Source organism: Maylandia zebra, linkage group LG7, assembly GCF_041146795.1.
Source record: "Maylandia zebra isolate NMK-2024a linkage group LG7, Mzebra_GT3a, whole genome shotgun sequence".
In the NCBI taxonomy this organism is placed as follows: domain Eukaryota; kingdom Metazoa; phylum Chordata; class Actinopteri; order Cichliformes; family Cichlidae; genus Maylandia; species Maylandia zebra.
Window position 1 is genome coordinate 18,784,504 of NC_135173.1, and position 24,168 is coordinate 18,808,671.

The window sequence follows — 24,168 nt, forward strand, 5'->3', positions numbered from 1 at the left end:
TTTCAGAAAATGGTCACAAAAAAATCAACACCAAACACTATCAAATCATGATATATAGAGATTTTTATTGCAATTAATACCTATTTTAGCCTTATATTCCAGTTTATACATTTATACAGATTGCAATGATTTTCTTACAGTACAGTGACCCATAAATAGATTGTTCCAACAGGCTAATTATTAATACACAGTGCTTTTATGTTGGTGCTGCACAAACCTGGAAAAAACATCTGCAGAGCCTGGGTCATGTCAGTTTGTCTTTAAATTTCTGACACCCATATTTAAAAATGACTCTGTACCAACAGCCAATTGTTTAATTTTAATGCCATTTGGTATAAAGAATGACAAAGGTAGAAAAATATTACTTTAAAAAATTTCTACAATATATACAATATATCTGCACTGTTAAATAAACACAGTTTAGATTATATTTTATAAATATGCATTATACTTTACCATCAGTTTGTAATGCTATACAAGTGTACACACCTATAATAATCCAAATATGGACTTGTGTCTTACACAACCACCTTGGTAAATTGAGTGCTGTGAAGCATTTAATAGCAAGCAAACTGTTTATATTTTAAATGATGAACAAAGGGGCATCGGTGAGTGGCAAATCGTTGCCCAATGCTCAGCAGAGTAAAGCCTATGAAATTATACAGTTTTTCCCTTTGTGGCCTTTTTTCTTTTTGGATTTAGTCCATTGGCCATAAGGAGCAGAGGACATGCCTGCTACAGAGCTTGGCAAGTCATCAGTGTAATAGTGTCTGTGCGGCCTGGGCTGAGGGATGGGCTGACCCAGGAAAAAACCTTCCTCCTCAGAATCAGAGGAGGAAGATGAGCATGTAGAACACCAGTCATCATCATCATCATCATATAGACCCAAGAACCTTCCCATTGCTTGGCCCTGTAACCTGTAGTCGGACATGGCAGCAGAATGGGGGTGACCGTGGAATGGTTGGTGCCCCTTGGAACCGAGGGCATTCCCTCTGCGGTCCGCTTTGTTGCACATCTGGGGCCTTTCCTTAGGCAAAAGGTTTAAAGCATTGTCAGACCGGGATTTGCGGCTGCGACGCCTCCTATGGTGGTGCTGTTGGCGACCAGAGTGAAGGTCCTGGCCTTGTTCTTCAAAGTGGTACACTCTCCTCCGAGTCCGTTCACTCATAGGTGGCTGCCGCACTTGAATGTCACCATAATAACCATTGTCCACAACATCATCCGAGAATTTGACTTGCTGCGGCCTAGACTGTGAACGTGTCCTTCTGAGGGCAGGGACATGAGGTTTGGGTCTGTCCTCCTGGGGTGCTTCTGCTAGAACATTCTCCACCTCCTCCTGCTCAGATGCAAGACTTTTTAGGGAATTTGCACTTCTGTGTAACATAGAAGAGTTGAGCGTTCCCATATTACTGGTTTTCTCACAGTCTTCTGTTTCCAGTTCATGGAAACCTTGCAGGGAATATACCATAGACCTTTCTTTATTATCACCATCTACTGAGGTTCCTAGAAAGGAAAAGAAAATTTATTACATTTCTGCACTAAAATACATCAAAATCCAACTACTGACATAGCATAAAATCATGTTATTTTCCATATCTGATTTTTAGAGTTCCATCTACTCACCAGTAATATTGGAAAGAGCAAGTGAGTCCATAGAGTCTCGGACATTCTGGTCTGTCTTCTTAAATTCATCGGTGATACACTCCAAAGAGTCGGTGTACCATTGTGGCTCCTCTCCCTGAAAACCTCCTCCAGCCCCATGATCCAGCTCCAACTCCTGGATTTTTCTGCTGCTTGCTGGACCTGGATGGCTACCATAGGCAGAATCTCCTAGCCCATCCTGTGATTGTGCCCAGTACATGTCAGCTTGGTACTTCTTGCTGGCAAGGCTTCCCCTTCCTCCCCCACCATTACTCCCAGCTTTTGAGGATACCTGCTTTGACTTGGTGTCCTTTTCTGCAATCCAGAAATCTGTAGGTCTAGAGTCGCTGGCTTGCTGGAAAACCCCTTGTTCCCCAAACTTTAACAATAGCTGAGTCATGTAGTCTTCGTGCTCAGCCCACTCTTCCTCCTGGTCGTCAGGTGCCTCATTCTCATCACCGCGGCCTCTCCAGAAGTGTTCATCTGATAAGTTCATATGGGCAAGCTTGTTGGTCAGGGTGTCATCAGCATTCCCACTCAAGCCAGGGAACTTATAGTTAACAGAGGGTGAGAACAGGAGTGACTGCCGGCACTGGTCAGCTGAACGACTGCTTTTGCCGATGCGCACACTCCGGCGGGATTCACGTGAGCGCGCCGACTGGAAGGCAGAGTCAGAGGAATCGGAAGCATGCACATCTTCCCCGAGACTGCAGGCTTTGGAGCAGTAAATACGACCCTGGTATGGCAGAAAAGGACTACCCAGTAGCGAGGTCTTACAGTGGGCACAGCTAAAGCAGCTCTCAGTGGCATGCCAGTGGAGCCCATCATAGGTCATCTGAGCATGATCAACACCTGTTAAAGGGGGAGAGCAAGTTAACATTTCTCTGTTGCTTGAAATAGTATTTTAACTCCAGAAGATCACTGTCTTACCAATGTGTTCTCCACAAGCCTCACAGTACTCTGCATAGAGAGACTCAAAGCAGCCACAACAGTACGGTCTGCCGTCCTTCATGATATAACGCTGACCTCCGAGAATTGTCTCACATTCAAAACAGGAGAAGTGTTTCATGTGCCAGTGGCGCCCCTCCGCCTCAGTACACTCATCAGCAAAGATAATCTGTGGACAAAGATGTGCATTAGTTGAGACAAAATGGTCATCAACCTTTAGAAGCTTCAGATGCAATATCTATCTTTGCAACACTGTTTTTTTCTCCTTAGTACTACCTCATCACAGGCTGAGCATCGTGGTTTCAGCAGCTCAGCATGGTGCCTCCCGCAGTGGATCTTTCCATCATGGTAGAAGTAGATCAAATCCACGAGGAGTTCCCTACATGTGGAGCAGACAAAGCAGGATGGGTGCCAGCACAGCCCAGCGCTCGCCCTTGAAGCAAACACGGCCATTTCTCCACCGTTGATGTTTTCGCCGCACTGTAATTGAAAGCGCTAATTATCAACTTTTAAAAACAACACAAGTCACATTAAGACTGAACAATTGTCATACTTTTGTAATAATGTTTGAGTCCTACATGGGCATGGATTTAGCTTCACACAAAGTCTGAGTCTGGCTACAAAAAAACATGCCTTCCATCAGCACCTGGAATCCCACTAGGTTGTTCTCAGATTAGCAGAACATATTTTATGTCTGTCCTTCTGACTGACAAGAACAGGAGTGGGTGGTAGAGGTCATTTAAAAGGAGAAAGAAAAGGAAAAACAGCAGTCTCAGAGATTCATCAGTTTATGGGCACCCACTTGGCTGCTCACTGGTTATTGTTTAAAAAAAAGAACTTTATACTGAGCCTTTCCAGCCCAGACAGCAAACACTTTTTAGTCCATGACAGCATTTCTCTCGTTTCCAGCTTTCTTTCTGATCTAGATTAGCTAAATAGCCAAAAATGAGATGCAAATAGGAAACGTAGCAAACCCTTGTTTAATACCATTCATGGATAATTATTTTTATATAAGAATACTGTTTATATCCTTAGTTCCACAAAAACTCTAGACTACTGTCTATTTCTCAGTCATCATCGTGTTATAAACAATACATGGGCTGCATGCAACGTACATGATCACAAATGCTGTTCAGAAAATTGCGAGGCAGCAGTTTTACTGTGCCCCTCCCCAATGCTTCCTTCTTCCTCTGAACACTGAACATGTGCAGCTCCTTCTTCTCCTCCTCACTCAGGGACTGGCAATAACGCACCTGGGAAAGAAGGGAATTGGTTAGGAATATGATGGCTAGTTTCACAACCACAGGTTTTTATATCTATATATAGATATAGATATAAGAATTGGGATGATTAATGCTTCCTGAAAATCTGCTACTGAGAATAGTATATATAAGTGACCTTTTTGGATTGAGGGCGAAGTGCTTATCAGAGCAGTTTGAACAAAAGGAACTCTTGACCCCAGCTTTCCCTTCCTACACCACCCAACATATCTCCACCCACAGTCCCCGATTGAGAACCTGTTTTTTTTTTTTAGTTTTTTTTTTTTTACAACAGTCCTTAACAAGGGGGAAAGCAGACGTTTACACAAACAAGGCCTGTGTTTAGAGTGTAATCAAGACAGTGGGCAACAAAGGAAGACAGACAGCCGAGGCGAACTGTGGTGCCACTGCAGTGGTGGCATCACATAAAGCCTCTTTCAACCAGCCTCCCTCTCACTCTCTCTCTCGCTGAGCGGTCCTCATAAAAACCACTGCTATGGCAGGAATCCTGCTGGTGGGGGCTCACGGCAAACATCATAAAATTATCAAGTCAAAAGTAACATTGTACCCACTCTGGACGTCTACAAGCTTGCGGAACAAAAATCCCCCAGCTATGGGCGCACATTAGTGGGATAGCAATGGAGATGGTGAGGCTTGAGCACTGCAGGATGAGTGAGCAGCATCAAATGCAGCTACTCAAACACAATTGTTTTTTTGTTTTTGCTGCAATTTTGGTGCAAATGTGAGGGCTGAATTTTTACGAGACACGCATTTGCACACACAGGCACCAAAAATTCTCACCTCATTATCATGTGGTGGGAGTTGGTAGAGGAGCTGCTTGATTCTGAACTTCTCTCCTGGGCTGTTGACATATGGGATCTTGTCCTCAGGCAGACACGAAAAATATAGCTGGACCTGGGGGAAATATTAGGTTAAACACATGATGTTTTTGGTTGAATAAAAAGGGTTAGGGTTGGACAACTAAATGCATTCCAACTAATATAACAACTGAGCAATGGCTCAGAATTATTATTTGCAGGAGCAGAGAGTTGGTTTTGGTCCGCCCCAAAAGTAATTTTAAACCCAAATTTTCACCCGTCTTATTGCAGCCATATATTATCATTATTGCCTCGGATTCAATATGCCAATATTAACACAAATTCTTTTCCAAGAAACTAGAGAACAAGCACATTAATTTGTGATGAGACACATTCTGGGATAGCGCTATGTAGAATGTATGGAAGAATGACTTTGTGGAATCAAAGACTTTTCCCTAATCCCCAAATCAGCTTTAATTCAAAAGTGCAACACACAGCAGTGATCCTCTTTGACGATGAAAAACGCAGGAATCATCGTCTACATAAATCTGTGCTGAACAAGCCAAGACAGGTCAACAGGTCAAATCAGTTTAAGGGTTATATTTTTCAGTGATATGGTTGTCTCTACACGGACAGGACAAAGCAGGCTGTAATTGTAGCACCCTGACCCTTGGGGCCGACTGCTAAAGACTAAACTTTATGAGGGAGGGCCCATCACAGTTAGCTAGATAAAGAGATGGGATGCCGTAGTCCTGTGTGTTAGGGGACTTCCAGCAGCTTTGACTGTCTAGAGGAGGGGTACCAGCACAGCAATTTACCCTGGCAATCACCCTCAGACCCCAACAACCACCTCTACCATCATAAATTATGCACATCACGATGCTGCTACGACCCCTTATCCAGCTCACTAGGCCCGAGGAACAGCTAGCAAGCACCCAAGCTCTAGGTGTTTCAACCCTGTAGTAGTGACCTGTAATACATAGCCCATTTAGGGAATTGGCAGCAGTAAAGGCATTACAGTTGATCTATGTGGTTCCTAAAACAAGAGACCCTGCATGTTAAGGCTTTTGCTGCATTCGCTTCCCTTCTTGCCCATCACCCACTCATTGCTTCCATGTGTGTTGTTGATCAAGGGCAATGGGACGGCTACAGACTGAGTGAGAGAGAGAAAAGAACACCAAGCAGTGGTGAGAGCAGAGTTTAAAAATTCTGAGGATCTGGGAAAGTGCCATATCTCACCGACTGCTCAACGGACACGGCTAACAGCTCTGCCTGTGGTTGTGGAGGCGAAGACTCCGATTCCTAGCTCGACCCACTAAGTCCTGCTTCTAACTCTGCGGTATACTCATGCTGCCCTTTAGTGGCAACCTCATAGAGTCTGAGAAATCTGCCACAAGCAGTGAGAACAAGGAAGCTTAATGAAATATGTTGTCCTTCCCATAGGTGCCATTTTCCAGAGACTTGGTGTGTTATTCAGTATAACACACAGTGAATAGCGTTTATCTGGGCCAGGCAAATGGGCTATAAGGGAGTTAAAATCAGGTCAGGGCTGTTTTTATTCGCTGTCTGGAGGATACACCATTATTCGTGGTGTTGATTTAGGGAGGAAATGATTTGCGAACCAATGAAATTGATACCACAGTTATAGAGAACAGTGTCCCGGTATCCAAACGGAGCAGGCTTGATTAATCTTAGCTCAGAGCGTCTTGAACTGGTGCATTTGTAAGCCACATTGTGCTTACCTGTTCAGGTCTCAGGCCAGGTGGCACCCACGCATACTCCTCCAGTGCACAGCCTGAGTCGTCATCAGAGGTTGAGCTCCGCTGGAAGCCAGATGTCAGTTTACTGATTTTCTGCTCCATCATGAAATCTCGCTTGCGTGCCCCACCCTGGAAGCCAGCCACCAGCCCCGCTGCACTCACCAGGCTCATCGGGCTCTCTTTTTACTAGACAGGTGAGATGAAAGGATAGCAAGATGGGAAGTACCGGGATTTGAGAGAGGACAGAAGGGGGAAGAGGATAGAAATATAAAGGAAAAAAAAATAGAAATGTTTGTCATCAAGCCATGACATCAGTTCCTACGTCCTCACATCTTAATCCAGCTCTCTCATGTCAGTGCTGTTCCGCTGATTGTTAACCGCTTGCTGAGTCACACCATTGCCACCTCTTTCATGAGGCTCACAGCACCCCTCAAAAACCCATAATGGTATTTAAGCAAGCTTTTTTGGTTTACTTTTAGTGATGAGTCTACTACATAAAGACACTCATAAAGACAACTCCATCCTTTCACTGCTATTATGGTAGCAGTTAAACACGTGCCTTCCTCATGTGGTTTTTGGGGGTGCAGAGATTGTTAGGAAATTCCCAAAGCTTCATGAGGTGATGTTCTATCTCATTATAGTGACAATAACAAACTATTCAGAATTATAAACTATTTGAAGTTGCTTATAACTGTGACCATTTCTTATTAATCTTCTGCAGGTTTAAAATAATTTGTTAGGTTTATGTCTGTATGAGTCATCATTTTACTTTACTGAGAAGCTGATGATGCTATGCCCCAAGGGAGGGGGGTGGAGTTCAACACATGGGATTTGATCCTAGCTTGATCAGTTGAGCCCGAGGTCTGTATAAACACAAGCCTGGCTTTAAGACGAGGCCACCATATGGGAAGCGTCCACAAGCCTGCTCTCTTCCTTCATCTCTTCTTTTTCTTTGGATTGCAGCAGGTTGGAAAACAAACAGTGAGCGCCTCATCGTTCTTTCATCTTTTAGATGGACAGTGAGCGCAGTGCCAGACAGGTGAAGCAGCTGGATGAATGCAGATGAATAGAGGCTGACATGGATGGATAGGACTAACTGATACTGACACTATAACCTGAGGCAACAAACAGAGCAGGGAGATAAAAGACTCGAACTGTACTGACCTCTATATATGTGTTGTCTGCAGTTACTAATGTCTTACGGAAAATCCAAACTTTTGCAGACGTGACTGTTGTGATGAGGCAGAAACAAACTAAATCTGTGCAAAGCTGGATAAAATTAAAGAAATAGCGAATAAATAAAATCACTTAATTTATTTATTAATTTGTCTTTAATGTTCAGAATATACCCGGACGGAAGGAGGGAGGGAGGGATGTCCAGAGTAACTTTAAAGTGATTATTTGACATGCAAATTCCAAGCAAACCAGGTTTTGGAATAATCATTAGGCAACCCCATCTGCCCTGATCTTTATTCATCCCTCTCCAGTCATCCCATAACTTTATTTCCTGGACTCCTGTAAGCATTTAGGACCACGAAAACACAGTCATAATGAATGCGTGTGCAGTTGTGGTAATTTCTCACTAGCCAAGAGCTCTAACTGAGATCAAATGGGAGCCCAGCCAGCATCCAGCAGCCTGGCCCTTGCACCACTTCCCCCCTACCCAAGCCTTGAACCCCTATGGACAGCAAAGGTACAGAGAGCCACAGAGAGACAGCTGAGAAAACCAAATACACTCGAGGGCAAGCCTTTGAACATAGAGATGACAGCATAGGGGCCTTAAAATCTGCTTTCTGCTCAAATGATAAATAGATCGACCACCAGTGCCACCACAACAGGTTTGAGACTGATTCTGGGAGACTTTAGAACTCTAACGGATGGATGGAAAAGCAGTCTTTCCAAGATATTTTGTTTGTTTTGATGATGATGTAAAAGAGCACCGTCTAACAATTCAAATTTCCCATAGGTGCTGGCTGACCTCAAAAGCCATATCATTTTTATAGTCCATCAAACCACTCAATGATCCGTCCTGAGGCTGGAAGCACTGTCATCGCAGAAGAGACCACTCCCATCACGACAGAAATGTTTCGTCATAGTACAAAAGATGATCAGAACCTCTTTGAAAAACGTTGCTCTCTGTTGTAAAAAAGTAGACCCAGGTCATTCCAGCAGGTACTTCAAGCTTTTTATATAATTTTATGTTGCTTAACCTCTGTAAGGAATATGCAGACACAGGCTACTCTACACACAAATACATAGAATACAGAAATAACTATCAATACCTTGTCAAAATCAGGTGCTCGTGTCGATTCACTCTGTTAGTGAAGACTGATATATTAGCATGTCAGACCTTTCTCTGATGATTAACAGATCCACGAGACATGCAGGTTCAGGCAGCTACTGGCTGTTCATATCAGCTCATCTTTCTCAAAGACAAGTCAGCCACTGTGGCATCGCTACTACTAATGACTGACAAGCCCCCCCCCTTAAGCTTATCCAGTCATAGACTATCAGTGTTAGGTGTGATGATAATGGTGTTAAAGGATTCCTGGGCTTTTGGGAGGGTTAATTTAGGCTGCCTTGTACCATAAAGTGTCAGGTCAGGCGGATTGGCTTATAACATATCCCGTTAAAATGCCTCTGATGCCCTAAACAATGGTGCCTTTGTCAAGTCACTGAAGGTTTTATCCATCAAGAGTCTGTTTATCCCTTTGCAAGTATTTTTTTTCCTGAAGATGCCACGTTTTATCTTGTCACATATGACAGTCGAAGCCCTCGAACCCAGATAACCTGTCTTCAGATGAGAGAGCTAGGGATGGAATAAGGCACTCTGTTGTTCTATTCATATCTATTGACTTGCAAATGAGACCAAAATAACCTACAAAAATGTGCCCTTGTTTGAGAACAGCTTGGATTTCACGTGGGAGATAGCTAACTATAGGCAGGTTCAGTCAGGAGGCAAGAGGCTCACTTCAGAGCCACACATTTTAATCAGGCACAAAATCACTCATGTGCTACATTTGCTGGAATTCTTGCTTTCACATGTTGGCTGGGTATCTGCAAGGATGTCTCACACAGCCAAACCTGACTCACAGGAATGTCAGGCTTGAACTTTAGCCAGGCTCTCGAAAGCAATACGGCGTTCACGCAGCTCTGTGTTAAGCAAAAAAAAAAGTTTCTCATACATCTACAGCTGGTTGCATGCTAATTTTTCCTTTATCTGTCATGCAGTTCATTTCCTCTGGCTTTACCCGAAACAATTCCTTAACATTTTGAATGACAGAAGCACTGAGCCAGCTAACTTCACCGTGCTCATACTGACTGACTCATCACTCAGGCTGGCTTTTATAGTTTTTTCCTCTAACAAGGGATCTATGGTTTGTGAGATTAGTTTTAACCCTCTGCCCCCCTTCCCTTTTCACCCTCCACCCCACCCCCCAAGCCCCTGCCCTGCCCTCCTCCCACACTAGCCAGACCCCTGCAGTCCTGAATGTTTAACAGCCCCTCACTCCTTTGTAAAGGTGCTTGTTAACATGGCTTTGGGAGCTGCAGGTCTGCATATCTGACTGATCTACCCACAGAAGGTAGTGGGGGTGCTATTAGACTGAGGATAAAATGGGGTGACTGACATGTATGAAAATGTTAATGTCCTTTTTCCACAAAGGAGAGGGAAGTTAAGTCATGCCAGGAGAAAGAGGGAAATCTTTAACAGACGCGCTTGCTTTGAAATGTTTTCAGTGATTGCTGATTTGAGAACATCCCACGACTTACTGAAGGAGGGAAGAGCCCCGTGTTCTACGGAAAGCGGACAATGGAGCTTACATTCCCACAAATGCTGCATAACAGGACCTCGGTGACTGTGTGGGTTCAGACGTGTTTCATTAAAGAACAAAACAACCACTTATTTGAGTTCACCCTGAAGAACGTCCTGTCTGACTGTAATGCCCGACAGCAGTGGTGCGCCTAACTACAGTGCAATGCATTATTTATCGCTTTGTTGAATACAGAACTCTTGAAGGACCCCATGCAGCGACTGACCAATAAATACAATCAACAGTGACATTTTTAAATAGTGTTCGACAACACTTAAACCATAGTCCCCCCCCCCCCTCCAAAAAAAATCCAGACACTGGAGCTTTGGATTAACAGCCCTTGAGAGAGTGCACAGGAAAAATAAGCAACTTCTGGTCTGAATTACTGTCTATTTCTTTAGGAAGTGGATGATGGACAGGCACACAACCCAACACAGTGTTCTCTGTCAGTTTAGGCTGGCCCTACTTGTTTAACTTGGCTTCTGCTAGCTGGGTAATGCAGGATAGGCTGTAGTTGGGAGAGAAAAACAAGAATTTCTGTTCACTGTCCCTGCATACTTAAGCTTGAAGTCAGACAAACTCAGTTTATTTTTCATGTCCAACAAGATTGAAAAATATGCAGCATATTATTTATCTCCCTGCACACACGCAAATATTTAAAAATCACTGCCTGTCAGCCTTTGGCCGTTAATGTAGTGTCAAAAAAAAGAAGCAAAAAAAACCAACCTCTGGGCCAGATGAAGTTCATTAGAAAAATGACACCCCTGTGCTAAACTAGAAGCCTCGTGCCTATAAAATAAATAAATAAATCACATTTTAAAAAGCTGAACTTGTAATTGAGTAGTATTTATGATTCAAAAATGAATAAAACTACACAGCATCATCAAATCAAAACCCGGAAAAGCGACTCAAAATTTGATACCAGTCAGATTAGAAAAAGTCAAGGTCAAAATGCTACTGAAAAAAGAGCTCGACGGGAGGATAAGTTACGCAGTGCAAAGGTGCTATAAGGAGTTGGAGTTTGGTCAGCTTATGGAGGCCTCTGTTTGTGGCCGGGGAGTGTTTTTTCAAGACCAAATGGATGGGAGTGACATCCCCACAGAGATATACACTACTGTGCTGGCCAGCGTGGACTAAGATTCAACACACAGCAGCAGACTTCAAATGCACTAACTCGTGCATGAGACCTAAAATCAAGTCTGATTCGTATATAAGAGACAACTTCCACAAAGACCAGAAATTGCCTGTATTTGGGATGTGCTACATGTTTTACAGGCGAAACATGCATTTGCAATCAAGCCATCCACACATTCATTCAAATACATTTAATCAAGGAGTTACGGTGCAACTTTTCCATTTTCTTTCAGCCTCACTACAACCAAAGCAAAGCTCTCAGAGGAACCGGTTTACATCTCATTCATTTTCCTGCAGGTCTTACCTCAGTGTAGGCCAACTCTCCTGACGTGAATAGAGAAAACGGATCTTGTCGCCACTATATCCAGTCCTAAATTGTTCTGCACTCCATATCTATGTAAGCTCCTCTAAACTCTAAATCCAGGACAGCAGCAGCCAGGCTTCTCTACCGGAGCTGTCAGCACAGTAACAGCCCATATCAAAGCTAAGACTGTATAAAGTCAGAGAGTGAGCGAGGTGTGTGTGTGCATGTGCGTGTACACGGAGGAGCCCAACCAGATGGTCATCCCACCCTCCTCTCTGTCAAACACTCCTCCTCCTCCTCCCCTCCTCTTTCTTCCAACCCGGCCCTCTTAACCTCAGCCCGGCCCTTAAACTCAGAGGCAGCGAGTCATGGCTGGGTATGGCAGAGCGAGGCGTCTCTTGCTTCAGTCAGCCCCCCCCCTCTCGTACTTCAAACACATGCTCCCAAATGAGAATCGCTGGTAGAGCTCGCAGAAACCGTGCTTTAAAGCAGCACATCAGTGATGGCAGAGCTTGTTTTGCCAGGCTAACCGCCCCGTATCCACAACAGCTTTCACATGACGCTCTTCTTTCTTCTTCCCTATCAACGGCTTAAAGATGTGGGGACGGCGGTGAATGTTGAGTCAGGATTTGGTTTATTTGGTGGTTTGACATTTCCTTTGTGCCTACATGTAAAGTTAAAGAGAGCTGTCTGCTAACAAAAGTTTTGATTGTAGGCTTATTGTTAGATCAAATGATATATATATATGTATTTTAATTCTATAGAAAGATTGGTTTCAAGCATCACAATAACTTTTTCTACTACCTGAATGTGATGTCAGCATTTCTGTATGAGACCAGTCATCCGGTTGTGAATCAAAACGAGTCCTCCATGCAAGTTACTCCAACCACAAAGCCTCACACTGTCTAAACTAAACACACACATGTAACCAAAGTTATCTCCAAGATGAAACGATTAGGTCACTATTTGATAAACAGAATTAACTGGTCTTAATAGTTGCTCAAAATTAAGATATTATATATTAGCAATATAATATGTATTGTCAGTGAAAACAATCATTACCCTAATGTTTACTCCGTTATCACAAATGAGAAGGAATTAAAATGACAGATATCTATAAAGCCCAAACGTACAGATCCACCCACGCAGTGAAACTCCCTGGAGAGGACACTGTTGACCTCTGCCTCTCCTTCACCTCTGCTGGAATGCCAGAATGTGATCCTCTTCCTCTTGCCTCAGAAAATAAAAGTTGCTGGTTCAGGTCAAACTCTGGACAGTTGCACCTTTTGCATCCTTTTGTGGTTGTTTAATTGCAATATCAAAGTGTTACTTTTGCCCAAAAGGACATGTTTACGGTGGACATAACTTCCAGAGCACTAGAAGTTCTTCCTCGTCAGAGAGGTTTTGCTGTCGAGTATAAAAACACTTAGACTGTAAAACAAAGCAGTAAGGCATTTTACTAGGAAGCAAGGAATCTATTAAACTGGTCAGATTGCTTTCTTTCTAAACATTTTAGAAGCTGTTTGTTCTTAGGAGATGCAATGTTGGGACCTAACTCTGTGAATGGTGTTTTTCTTTGAGGATTAATATAGAAAACGTTTTATGTAATGCATTGAACTTAATCAAGCGGAGAATCATTGTCTACATGCGAAATACTCAGTTGGCCTTTTAAAAAGAAAGTTGTTTAAAAAAATAAATCATATATTAAAAAAAGGCTAACAACTCATTTCTAGCACATGATGGACACCATCTGAGTAGCACTTTTTCCATCCTCCACACGCCTACATACTTTACACCATTATGTGCCAGAATATCACAGCTTGGGTGGTGAATGATGGCTGTCATTTCAATGGAAAAAAATGGAGCTTATATCTGTAAATATTCTGTTTATAAAGTACGGGATTTAACCCCTGCCAGTGCTCTTGCAGTCGAGCACTGGGACAAAGCCATTGTTGCAGTCAAGGCCGGGGAGGAGAGGAGCCCTTTCACAGCAAACTTCAGGCCTTTGTGTTAATCCAAAGACCTAAGCACCATGCTCCATTAGCAAGTCTTTTAGGAGAGGAACAACACAATGTACCCCCGTCCCCCAAAAGGAGGATTCATGAAATGCAAAGCTAAGATGGTTCCTCTAGTGTGGGCAAAACACCAGACCTGGATTGTTTTTCATTTCCTCAACATACAGAAATTAATAACCTGCTTATTTCCCACAAGAGAGAAACTCAGATATGAATGTGCAGACATCTCATCAAAGACATCTACCCAGGAACGTGCAGAGTGGCGAGTATCGATTTATGATTACACCACTCTAAAGTTAGAAGTAGCCGGCTGCACAGTTCAAGGTTCGCCGCAGATAGCTGAAAAATATAAAGTCGGACAAGTCACGGATCCCCGACCCTTGACCTGTGAGAACATCAGATGACCCATAAATCTATGGCCCTAGGGATTTACAGCCCTTTCCTCTGTCATATTTACAATGACCTGAACAGCATCTCACACCTGGTCTGTATCTTCTCACTGCTGTAAAAGAAGAAGAACAAAACAAAAAAAGCATCCTGTGCTACTGGCAAAGTAGTTCTGAACTAGCACGCCCTGACAATGACAGGACAGGGAAGATGATCATCAGAACCATCACCTGTGATAAATCTGCATTCTTAACACAATCCCAAAGCAGGGAACACACAAAACTAAGAATCTGGTCAAACATTATTGCTATATCTACCACTAGTGATTCTTATAGTGGAATTAGCACAAATTAACATTATTAACTGTTTGTATTAGTCAAGTTTTGGACTACCAGCGAAGGAGGCAAATGGAAGGTCAGTCTCTAACTCACAGCTATTGCTGAACTATTGTTGAGAGTTGCTCTCGCTAGTGTGTGAGCCACCTTATAAAAAGTAGGCATTCAAGGTTTAAATGACTTGCCAAGGGGTATTAGCAGGACACAGGCCCAACAAAAGCTTCAGTTATAAAGACCAATAAAAGCCTATCACCCTACAGTAACAACAATCCTTTTTACGCCTTGAAAGAGGGAGGAAAAGGTCAACTGGTGGAGCAGTCAGCGCATTGATATTGACTTAGCTAGATTGGCGCTGACAAACTCAGGTCAGACTGTGGGCTTGTTAGCCCTATAACCCTCACATAACCCCTTTTTACTGTTTCAGTCTGACACATTGGAGGCAGCTGAGGGCAAAGCTTAGATCTAAGCTTCGTTTCTGACAGGAGACATTTGTAAAAATTAAAGAGATATATCTGCTCATTTGATACTTGACCCCATAAGATCCCGTGTTTCTCAAGGGTGCTGAATTGGAAAACATTTATTGGACTCTATTGCTAATGAGCTACAACTACATGTGAACATTTCCACTTCAGCTGAAATTCTAATTTCCTCATCAACCAAATAGAAACACAAAAGTTAACGATGCTTAAAAAATGTCGATAATAGAGATTACTGTAATGCTATTGTCTAAAACCAATAATATAATAGTGATGAAACAGATGATCTATGAATGGGCCTGGCTGCATGGAACCAATCTATGAACAAACACTATTTCTTTACTCATTAATTTCTGCTTTATTCAATTTGCCACACTGGTGTTGTGTCATGTATGATGTAATGCAACACGTTCTCAAGTTGCAATAAGCAGTACGCGGCATGCTGCATCAGCCCATTGTTTCTCCGCTTTATCGTTAGTGCTTTGCCAAACGTTGCAGACGCGCACGATCGGGACGCCTTGTTTTTCACCCTCAATTTGACACCCTCTCACACAGTTGTAAAAGCCGGACCTCATTGGGAACAATGGAAAGTGGAGCGACAGAGCTCCTGGGGCTGTTAAAGAGAGGAAGCCCCTTTATTTGAGGATGCTATAACTCAACAAAAGCCTGTGGCTGTCTACACACAGAGCAGGCTAAGGATGAATGGGCTGCTCTTAGACTACACACTTGTGCTAACAAAAGCGGTGGATCAGCAAAGGGCAAAGCCACTCATGTGTGGTCTCCATGGGCAAACTGTGACGAGTATATACATAAAATAGCTAAACAGTCCTATTAACACCTCAAACCAGCATGTTCGGCCAAAAAATCTCTGCTTTAACACCGTCTTGTTTCTTCAGCTGAGCTTTGATATGATCTTGGTGACCTTAAAAGCTGTTAATTTATATGACACGTGATAAGGTTTAATTACTCCTCTTAAAACAGCACCCAATTTCAAAAAGGTTTAATTTATGACCTCAATTTTTCAGAGAATCTAACACACGTGCACGCACCACGGCCCCTCACACTTGATGGGCTTTTCTCCTTAACTCTCCTCAAAGTTCAATAGTATATCCTTCCTCTGGAAATGGAACTATTTCCTGTCTTCCCAACTTCCCACCAGTTCAAACTGTCACCTGAATGAACACGGGCAACACTTTAAAATGAAGCGCTTTCGTGTATAAGGAGACGACGCGGTCCAGCAAAGAAGAAGTGGCTGACAACTCCCACACGTGGAAGCATTTTCCTGAGCCTGGCTTCAAAAGGCAAACCGTGGAATCCAACAATACTCTGAAACAGTTAAGAGCTGCTCAGTCAGGATCCCACTAATGATTAACATTCCTGAAGAAACGCTCTGTTACAGTCTTTTTAGAGCGTTCTAATTAAACACATGCTCCAGTGCCACAGCACAGAGGGAACTTGCAACTGCAAGCGGGGATGCTTCTTTCCAACTCGGCTTAATTGGACACAATTTAAGTCATTAAGGTGGTAGTAAAACAGCAGAAAGAGCAAAGGAGAGGCCCAATGATCTCCCCTGTAAGGCTCCCCGTTGCTCTGATGTTGTTGACCCTTTCACCTTCTCATGTGACTCACATTAAAAAAGAGGGGTGGAAAAAATGTACAGCTGAAGTTAAATCCAGTCCAGAAAGACCCATACTGGCTTGTTAGTTAAGCATCTATAATGTAGTTGCAAAACTGGAATAGACCATGAGGTTATACACGTTTGGAGGTCCTGTATCCTATGAGGCAAAGTTGTACACGAGTATCTTTGCATGTGTTTGCCACATTGGGCTGCTTTTATTAGTATTCCGCTTGTTGTGCATTATTGATCATTGTGTTTCTACCTGATCTTGCTTGTTGACATAATCTATACCGGCTTTCTATACATACGCTGTCTTAAAGCATGAAAGATGCTCTTTTCCATAAAGATGATCACTCGACTATACAGATCTTTTTCAGTCTACGAGACAAGAAAATTGCATTTTTGAGGCAGAAAAGGAGGAGAGAGAAACAATGAGCATGAAACTTTTAAAGACTTCTTTCCAGCCATGTATCCAGGTTAAGCTTTCTGCTGTTACTGTATACTCGTCCCAAACCAATACTCTAATTTTTAAGAATCATAAAACCTTAATTATACCATCTCAATATGTGCTTTTTACATTCCTATTTTCCTCTTAATGTGAGTCAGGAATTGACTACTTCTTTATAGAAATGTGATGTAATGTCTATGTCAAGTGTGAAGCGGTGTTGAGGATAGTGGCTGATATTTTGCTGGTGCATCATGACCCATTGAAAAAATTGCCATTGGTTGCTTTCCATTATAAAAAGACTCTCACTGATTAAATCCCTGAATTAAATCAATTCTTATTCTTTACACCCATTTTTGGTCGCCATGTCTTTAGGGTCAGGCTGACATCTGTGGTTTGAATTAGTTGTTAGAGTATTAGAGCAAGTATAACTTTTCAGTAGTTAATGACCTGTCCAGCTTACCAACAAATGAGTTGGAGCGTGTGACTGTTTCACTGTAAACATGGAGAGGTCCAATCTGAAGCCCTCTGGGAGCCTCGGTCAGTTTATCAGCTATACAGACCAGACATTAGTGGCTGGGATCAGCTTGTGTGTGTGTGTATGTGTGTGTATGTGTGTGTGTGTGTGTGTTGGCAAAATGTGTGGAATGGAAAAAGGGACGAAACTGGCTGCATTATCACCCTCCAAATTACAGATCCCAATCCTCTAGGGCAAATCCCATTCCTAGAAACCTTGCATGTAATGTGTCTGTTACTGTCAGCATCAGCGTGTTATTTTTGGAGCTGCTAATACTGAGGTCACTAATGACACCAAACCATCTTCAGCGATGGAACATGTGAAGGAGTTTAATAATATCTGTTATGTTTCTTTTCCAGATCCAAAAATGTCCAACGAGCTCTCTGAAGTGTGCTTCTGTACAAACAGGCCACATACAAAGATGCGCACATCTGCTGAGCCCCTGCTTTCTGTTTTCTTTGGGAGCCCAGCCCCTAACAGGAAGACAGCGTGAGCACAGCAAACAAAAACCCGGCTCTTTGAACTGGCCTCTCACTAGGAGCTGCCATCGGGTTGTTGTGGCCAAATGAAATGAAATGTTTCTGCGTCAGCTCGGTGAAGCCACTGCGGGCCTCAGGCTGCTCCTCTGCAACACATGTCCTCAGCTGGCCTTTGCCAATATTAACCCATTTGTATGTTACCCACATTTACTCACCTTTACTGTGATGCATTTTCTCAGTGTGAACAGATTACTGAAAATTATTCGGGTAGCACATATTATGCATAAATCGAATTTTCGTAAATGACAGCTGTCAGATGGCGGTCAGACTCAAAATAAAGAGGATGATGAGTACATCAGGCAATTCTTGCTCTTACTCTTTAACAAATATAAAATAAATGTGGTTTTGGTTACAATGTCTGGCTAAACAACTTGAAGTTTGATTTAACTTTGAATATGGCATTTTTTTCTCCCTTAAAGCTACACAGCTTAACTATACTGGATCTTTTTCTTCATTTTAATACAATGTTTCAACTGAATTCAGTTCTTACTGAACAAAAATTAATCAGAGTATTAATATCAGCATTGTCTGCATGTTCTGCAGAGAAATTATGGGTCCTGGATTCTATATCCATGCTACATCGACACTAATTGCACATTGTTTCAATGGCACAATGCGAGGGATATGCCAGAAATAGCTTAGAGGATCCACCCCTGCAACACATAAGACCCAAAGCTTCCACTGCCATACAGCACAGGGCCCCCACCCAGAGGTCTTGCATCCAAGCCCAGACATGTTTGCTTGCTAGGGGAAGATTTATACACAATATTGGGCAGGTTTAATGTTGCACTTGATTGGCCAATACATTAGGTGACCTTTTGCCCTTGCAAGTATTGATTGCTGTGACACTTGTATCTTATGTTGTACCCAACCTCAAATCCACTTATGTTTCTATCAAATATTGTATGGTGCATTGAATCTAGCATAGCAATGTAATTGGGTTTCTACCATATTCAAACCTTACATGTTTATTTGACAAAGAACTTTCAGTTATTAAACATTTAGTATTGGCTTTGATTAGGAATTGGCTACCATGTATATCCCTAACCCTGACACCCTGAAGTATAGTGTTGCTTGAAACTACAGTAAATGGACGATCGGCTTTGAAGCCAAAAACATGTAAAACTTTAAGTGAAACAGGCCTAAAGCTGGAATGGGGTAGTGCATTGACATACTGCTTTTTGTCCCTTTTAATCTTTGTATGATATATTGTAAGAAATGTTTTAAATGAGTTATTATAGTCAACTTCAGCACTATGCAATTTGGGAATACATCACTCTGCATGCATTTATTTTCCAACCTAATTACTGGTAGAGGAAAATATGGCAACTTTTATTAACTAAACCTTCTTAGAGGAATATTCTGGCAGATTGTCCCTACTGTAACCTTTCTGGGGGGGGGGAATTCCCCGGAAATACCTTTGTTGTCAGCTGAAAAATCTCTTGCCCAGCCCTGCAGCGTCCATTTTTAAACCATGCTGACCTTTTCCATATCATCCACGCTCACTGACTACACCCCTGTGACAATGCCAACAGGAGGAACAAGAGCCACAGGAAGGGGCTGAGTTGGGGGAGTGTGTTTTGCATATTTTCAGCCGGGGGTCCGGAAAGCTTTAACTGAATCCCCCGTTGTGTGCTGGGGAAGTGAGCTGGGCTTTTTAATGACAACTCTGCGTAATATGTTTTCTTTTGCTTCTAGTCCTGCGATGCTTTGATTGCTTGGATGGATCCCTATAGATGTGGAGGACAAAGAGAAATCACACCATTCTGCAAGCATTCCCGTCTGGCGCAGATGAATTTCCAGAGCCACAAAAGTTGCTGACATTTGGTATCTTTACATCTGTTATTCCACCTTCAGGCATGTTGATGATAATCAGCTTCTTAGCAATGCACCATGATTATCATGCAGTATACATCCAAAGCCGATCATCATGCCTCTATACATGGTGATGATAAAGAAACGTGTGTGTGTGTGGAGTATGACTTTCATCATCTTGGTGGTCTGATGGTTGGTCGCACAATTATGCTGTGTGGTTGCAAAAGATCTGCTGGGGCATTAAACTCCTGTCTGCGAGCCAAACCCGTTTTCCTCTAACATCATCCTGCAGCTCCCAATAAACAGAGTTGTGCCTGGAAGCGCTAAATCACTAACTACCTCTAATCACTTTAGAATAATGCTTAACATGTGGATCCAATGTGCGCCACCGCTTCGGGCACATTTCCCACTCTTATACATGATGCCGTTTGAAAATTACACAAGGGGAACTGTACCGTATAGCAAGCACAAAGTTATATTCTGTGCTACAGGAAGCAGGATCCACAATAGTTATCCCAAACACCACAATCACACTGTCACAGGGCCCTAAACTTGACCATCTGAGCCGCCGTCCAATTCAGCCAGGCCCAGTGACCACAGCTTCAGGGACCACCGGCGTTTAAACAAGCCATATTTCTTCCAATCTCCTGCCAACCTACCACAAACAGTTTACAGTCAGTAGACTCTGCTCTCTGGAGTTTGTCTATGGCAACTCGACTCCAGTGCCACATCTCCCCATCCAGAGCCGTGAAAGACTGGCCTCCTCTGACAGATCCTCACAACACACGGCCCCTGTCCTGCTCTGCTTTTAGCCCCGCTGCGGTGAGCTGGACCACGTCTGGGGGATAAAAGGCTGCCAGAGTGTTTGGCTTGCAGGCAATTTACGCGGACGCAAAGGTGATTCATTCTAGCTTCGCACAAACAGGCCTCTGTGTAAATTTCACTAGTGCTGGGCTTTTAAATCAACATTTGGAAACGTATACATATGGGCACCAGGACTTAAATTCTGCCCCTTCGCACTTAGCTCTGCAGACTCTAGCGCTCTCCAACACCTACTTACAATCTCTCTCTCTCCTAAAAACCATCACCTTTTCTTAGCAATGCATTGTAATACTAAAATAAACCATCAACATAATCTACTGTTATGAAGCAAGTGCACATAAACATCAAGCTTGCTGTGAAGGATCAAATCTGTTCCCATTCCTGAGTCCAAAAATGATGATGAGGCCAACTACACCCCCCACCCCTTATGTTCACACACAATCCTGCACAAAGCACTTTAAAAGTCTTCTGATTCTATTAATGGCACCTTTGAAGCACCTCGAGGCTTTGCAAATGAGACGTGAACAAGCATGGTGTGGCATGTGGTGCTGGTCCAAAAGCACCACTTTGTAAATCATTTAGTCCATAAATAAACCTAATATTCTGAGAGACTTCTTACCTTTAGCAGATCATTCAAAGTATAAGCTCACATGCCCCCTTTTCATTCTCAATCAAGTAAACACTGATGCCTGCAGTACGGTAAAGTAAGAGATTTTAGTGGCTATGCAGCATTATTTGACACATTAAGTACCATGTGCAGTGAAATACAATGTAAATCATTAATTTGAAAGTATGAAAATATGTATTAGCTACTGGATCCTGAATTTCTTTAAACGTGGGCTGTGGTGACACTGATATGTCTTTGTTATGTGCTGAGCACTAAAGTGCTAATAAACTTTTATTTATATGTAAATAAATTCAAAAGATTGTTTGCCTTATTTGGTTAACTCTTGACTCCAAGGCAGTGAAGCCGTCAACCTGCAATCTGGCCACTAGGTGACACCACCACCTTAACTCTCTGTGCTGCCGTTTCTATTCCTACTTATATCTGTTCTCTCTCAAACTACTTCTTTGTTTGATGTTTTTCTGGACTGGCGAGCGAAAAAAAATATTTAAAGTGCGGTAATAATGGCTGGGTGGGGTTATATCTGAAAACAGTTTCTGGTACAATTATAGCAGGAAATGACCTTGGAAATCATACTGTGATGATACTGTCCAGAGTCTGGAGTAAACATACCTGCTTTGTGTTGTCAAAGTGCTCCATTCTTTTAAATCCAGTCTTACTTAAATTGCCATGCAACGTCTCAAATCACGTCCACAAACCAACAATTTAGTGTCCAAATAAAGACCACACCACTCTCTTCCACCTAGCTCTCCATGGCTAACTGCCCCGAGCTCAGCAGTGCTTTGTTTTCATCCGCTGTGCTCAGTGACAGATTTCAGGTTTGAGTCTTGCTTTTACACTTAGTCGAAAGTGGGTCTCCTCAAAAAGACACGCTCAGGGTTTAATGGCTTCCCCCCCTGGTCCATTGAGGACAAATTATTATTTCAGGCAGCCTTGGTTAAATATAAACAGTATGTGCTCTCCTGTGTCTCGTAGGTTTAGCTCTTTGTATCACAGCTGAGGATGGAAATATGTGAAACTTGAGGGTGTGTCATTTTTCTCCAAAGGAAGGGCTTTATGGCATGTTTAGCTCTGTGAGAGGTCCATTAGGAGTGATGAATTCACTCAAGAAGGTTGGAGTCCTTTCCCCCTTTTTTAAGTTCAAGCTTTTTTTTAATCGATATTTTAGGCTCTGTTTTAAACCCACACAGAGCAAAACAAAGTATATCAGATCAAAACAAGCTATCAAGAATAAGTTTCCAGATGTTTTCATGTAGCTATTTAAATACAGTTAAAATACCCTAAATGTTGACGTTCTCACCTCATACATCATGGTAAAGAAGAGGGGGGAGTTTAAAAAAAAAGTGGGACTAACTTCTCATGTGTGACTAAGTTCTGGTTCACTCAACAACAGTCGTGACAGCTATGCGAAGCCTGTGGCGGCGGACAGGCAGCGGTCACGGTGCGCCGACCAGTTGTCACCGAAGTGACAGGCGACAGCTGAATCTATACATCTGGAGGCCCAAGGGACGCCACGTCCGAGTGTCTCTGGTCAAGTTTTTTCAGCGTCAGAGAAACGAGGTTACTGTGACTGTACGCGCAGGGAAAGTGAAACGTGTCTCTTTGGAGATGTCGCTGCGTAAAAGCCCCCAAAACTGCGCAGGGAAATTAAAACAGGTTTGCTGACTTTATGTGGATGACACTAGTGGCATATAGTCTCTGCAGAGTATGTGCGTGTGTTTCACAAATGCTTAAAAGTTGTTGGAGTTTTTGTTTGTTTGTTTGAAATTAAAGTATCGTCAGCTTTTCCACCGATGCATTTAGAGTAATTAGCGTAAAACTGCAAAAATAACACAGCCATCATAAAAAACAAAACAAAAACAAAAAAACAAGCAGAGTGGGTGGGATTGTTTACAAACTAGGTAGACCTGAGTTAAACGCTCTAAATGACTTGGTCTGCTCACCTCCAAAATTGCTCAGTCGCAGTGAACCAAGTATCCAGAACCAATATTCCCGAAGTTAGAAAAGCTGCGTCTCATTGGTATTAGATGCACAGTCCAGAGAGGATGTCCCGGAAAGCTGAACCGAGAGCTGCGCAGAGCGATAAGCTTAAACCCCAGATACTGAATGCATTGGAGAGGAGCGCTGAGAGAGCTTGGTCTTGACTTCTCTGTCACCACATCCCAGTCGTTTCAGCGGCGCGCGGTGCGCTGCGGTGCTCCTCTCAGCGGTCACAGTAAAATGACATTAGCGTTGCTTGCTGCTTATTGGCTTAAACGAGCAGCCCCCACCATTCCAGCAGAGACGGGCTAGTCCCTCCAGCATGGTGGACAAATGCTCCTGGGAGTTTAACTCTTACCTTAACTCTTAGTTTAGGGGGTGAAACCTACTGAATAAGATTTGTCGACTTTACCTAAAGTTTACTTTGGTCTTTATTTTAAGTAATCAAGAAAGCTCACCTTTAAATTTCTCTACTTCTGTGCTGCACATAATTAAGTAAGTCAACTCAAAAGTACAAGCTTTAAGTTGATGTAGATACAAACTCGTTTGTCCTTCTCGCCACAAAGACTTATGGAAGGTAAGTCTATCAGCCTAATAACCCCAAAAAGCTGTTGCTTAGCCATCCAACCATGCACAGGTGCTTGGACACGCATGAAACAACAGTAAATAATTCAGGCTTGTGCTGCTCAAAGTATGCAAAAAGGTTGATCACTGTAATAATAATTTTAAGTATACTTATGTTTCACACATGTTAATGCATGAACTATGACATGGTTTTTTAACTGATGAGTCCTAAAAAAGATTTGAATCTTAAAAGTGCTCATATTTTAGAGAGGCTTTGGAAACATGACACACAAATGCAACAGCTTGTATCAATTTAATTCCATGCCCTATCACCTTTATGGCTCATGCTCTTAT

At 42.7% G+C, this 24,168-nt stretch overlaps 1 protein-coding gene across 3 annotated transcripts; it reads right to left on the reverse strand.

The window, feature by feature from the left end:
- Positions 1-45: 45 nt before the first annotated feature.
- On the reverse strand, positions 46-23,474 carry prickle1a (prickle homolog 1a). 3 transcript variants are annotated; one of them, XM_004563774.2, is made up of 8 exons: positions 23,214-23,474; positions 6,409-6,612; positions 4,650-4,763; positions 3,705-3,842; positions 2,866-3,069; positions 2,572-2,758; positions 1,624-2,493; positions 46-1,503 (listed from the first exon to the last, which is right to left on the reverse strand). In XM_004563774.2, the coding sequence occupies exons 2-8, from the start codon at positions 6,595-6,597 to the stop codon at positions 650-652; spliced, it is 2,556 nt and encodes an 851-aa protein (XP_004563831.2). In that variant the 5' UTR covers positions 6,598-6,612; positions 23,214-23,474; the 3' UTR covers positions 46-649. The 3 variants fall into 3 exon arrangements, with proteins under 3 accessions (XP_004563831.2, XP_076742108.1, XP_004563832.2); XM_076885993.1 differs by lacking the exon at positions 23,214-23,474 and adding an exon at positions 21,265-21,321; XM_004563775.3 differs by lacking the exon at positions 23,214-23,474 and adding an exon at positions 11,677-11,931.
- Positions 23,475-24,168: the final 694 nt, after the last annotated feature.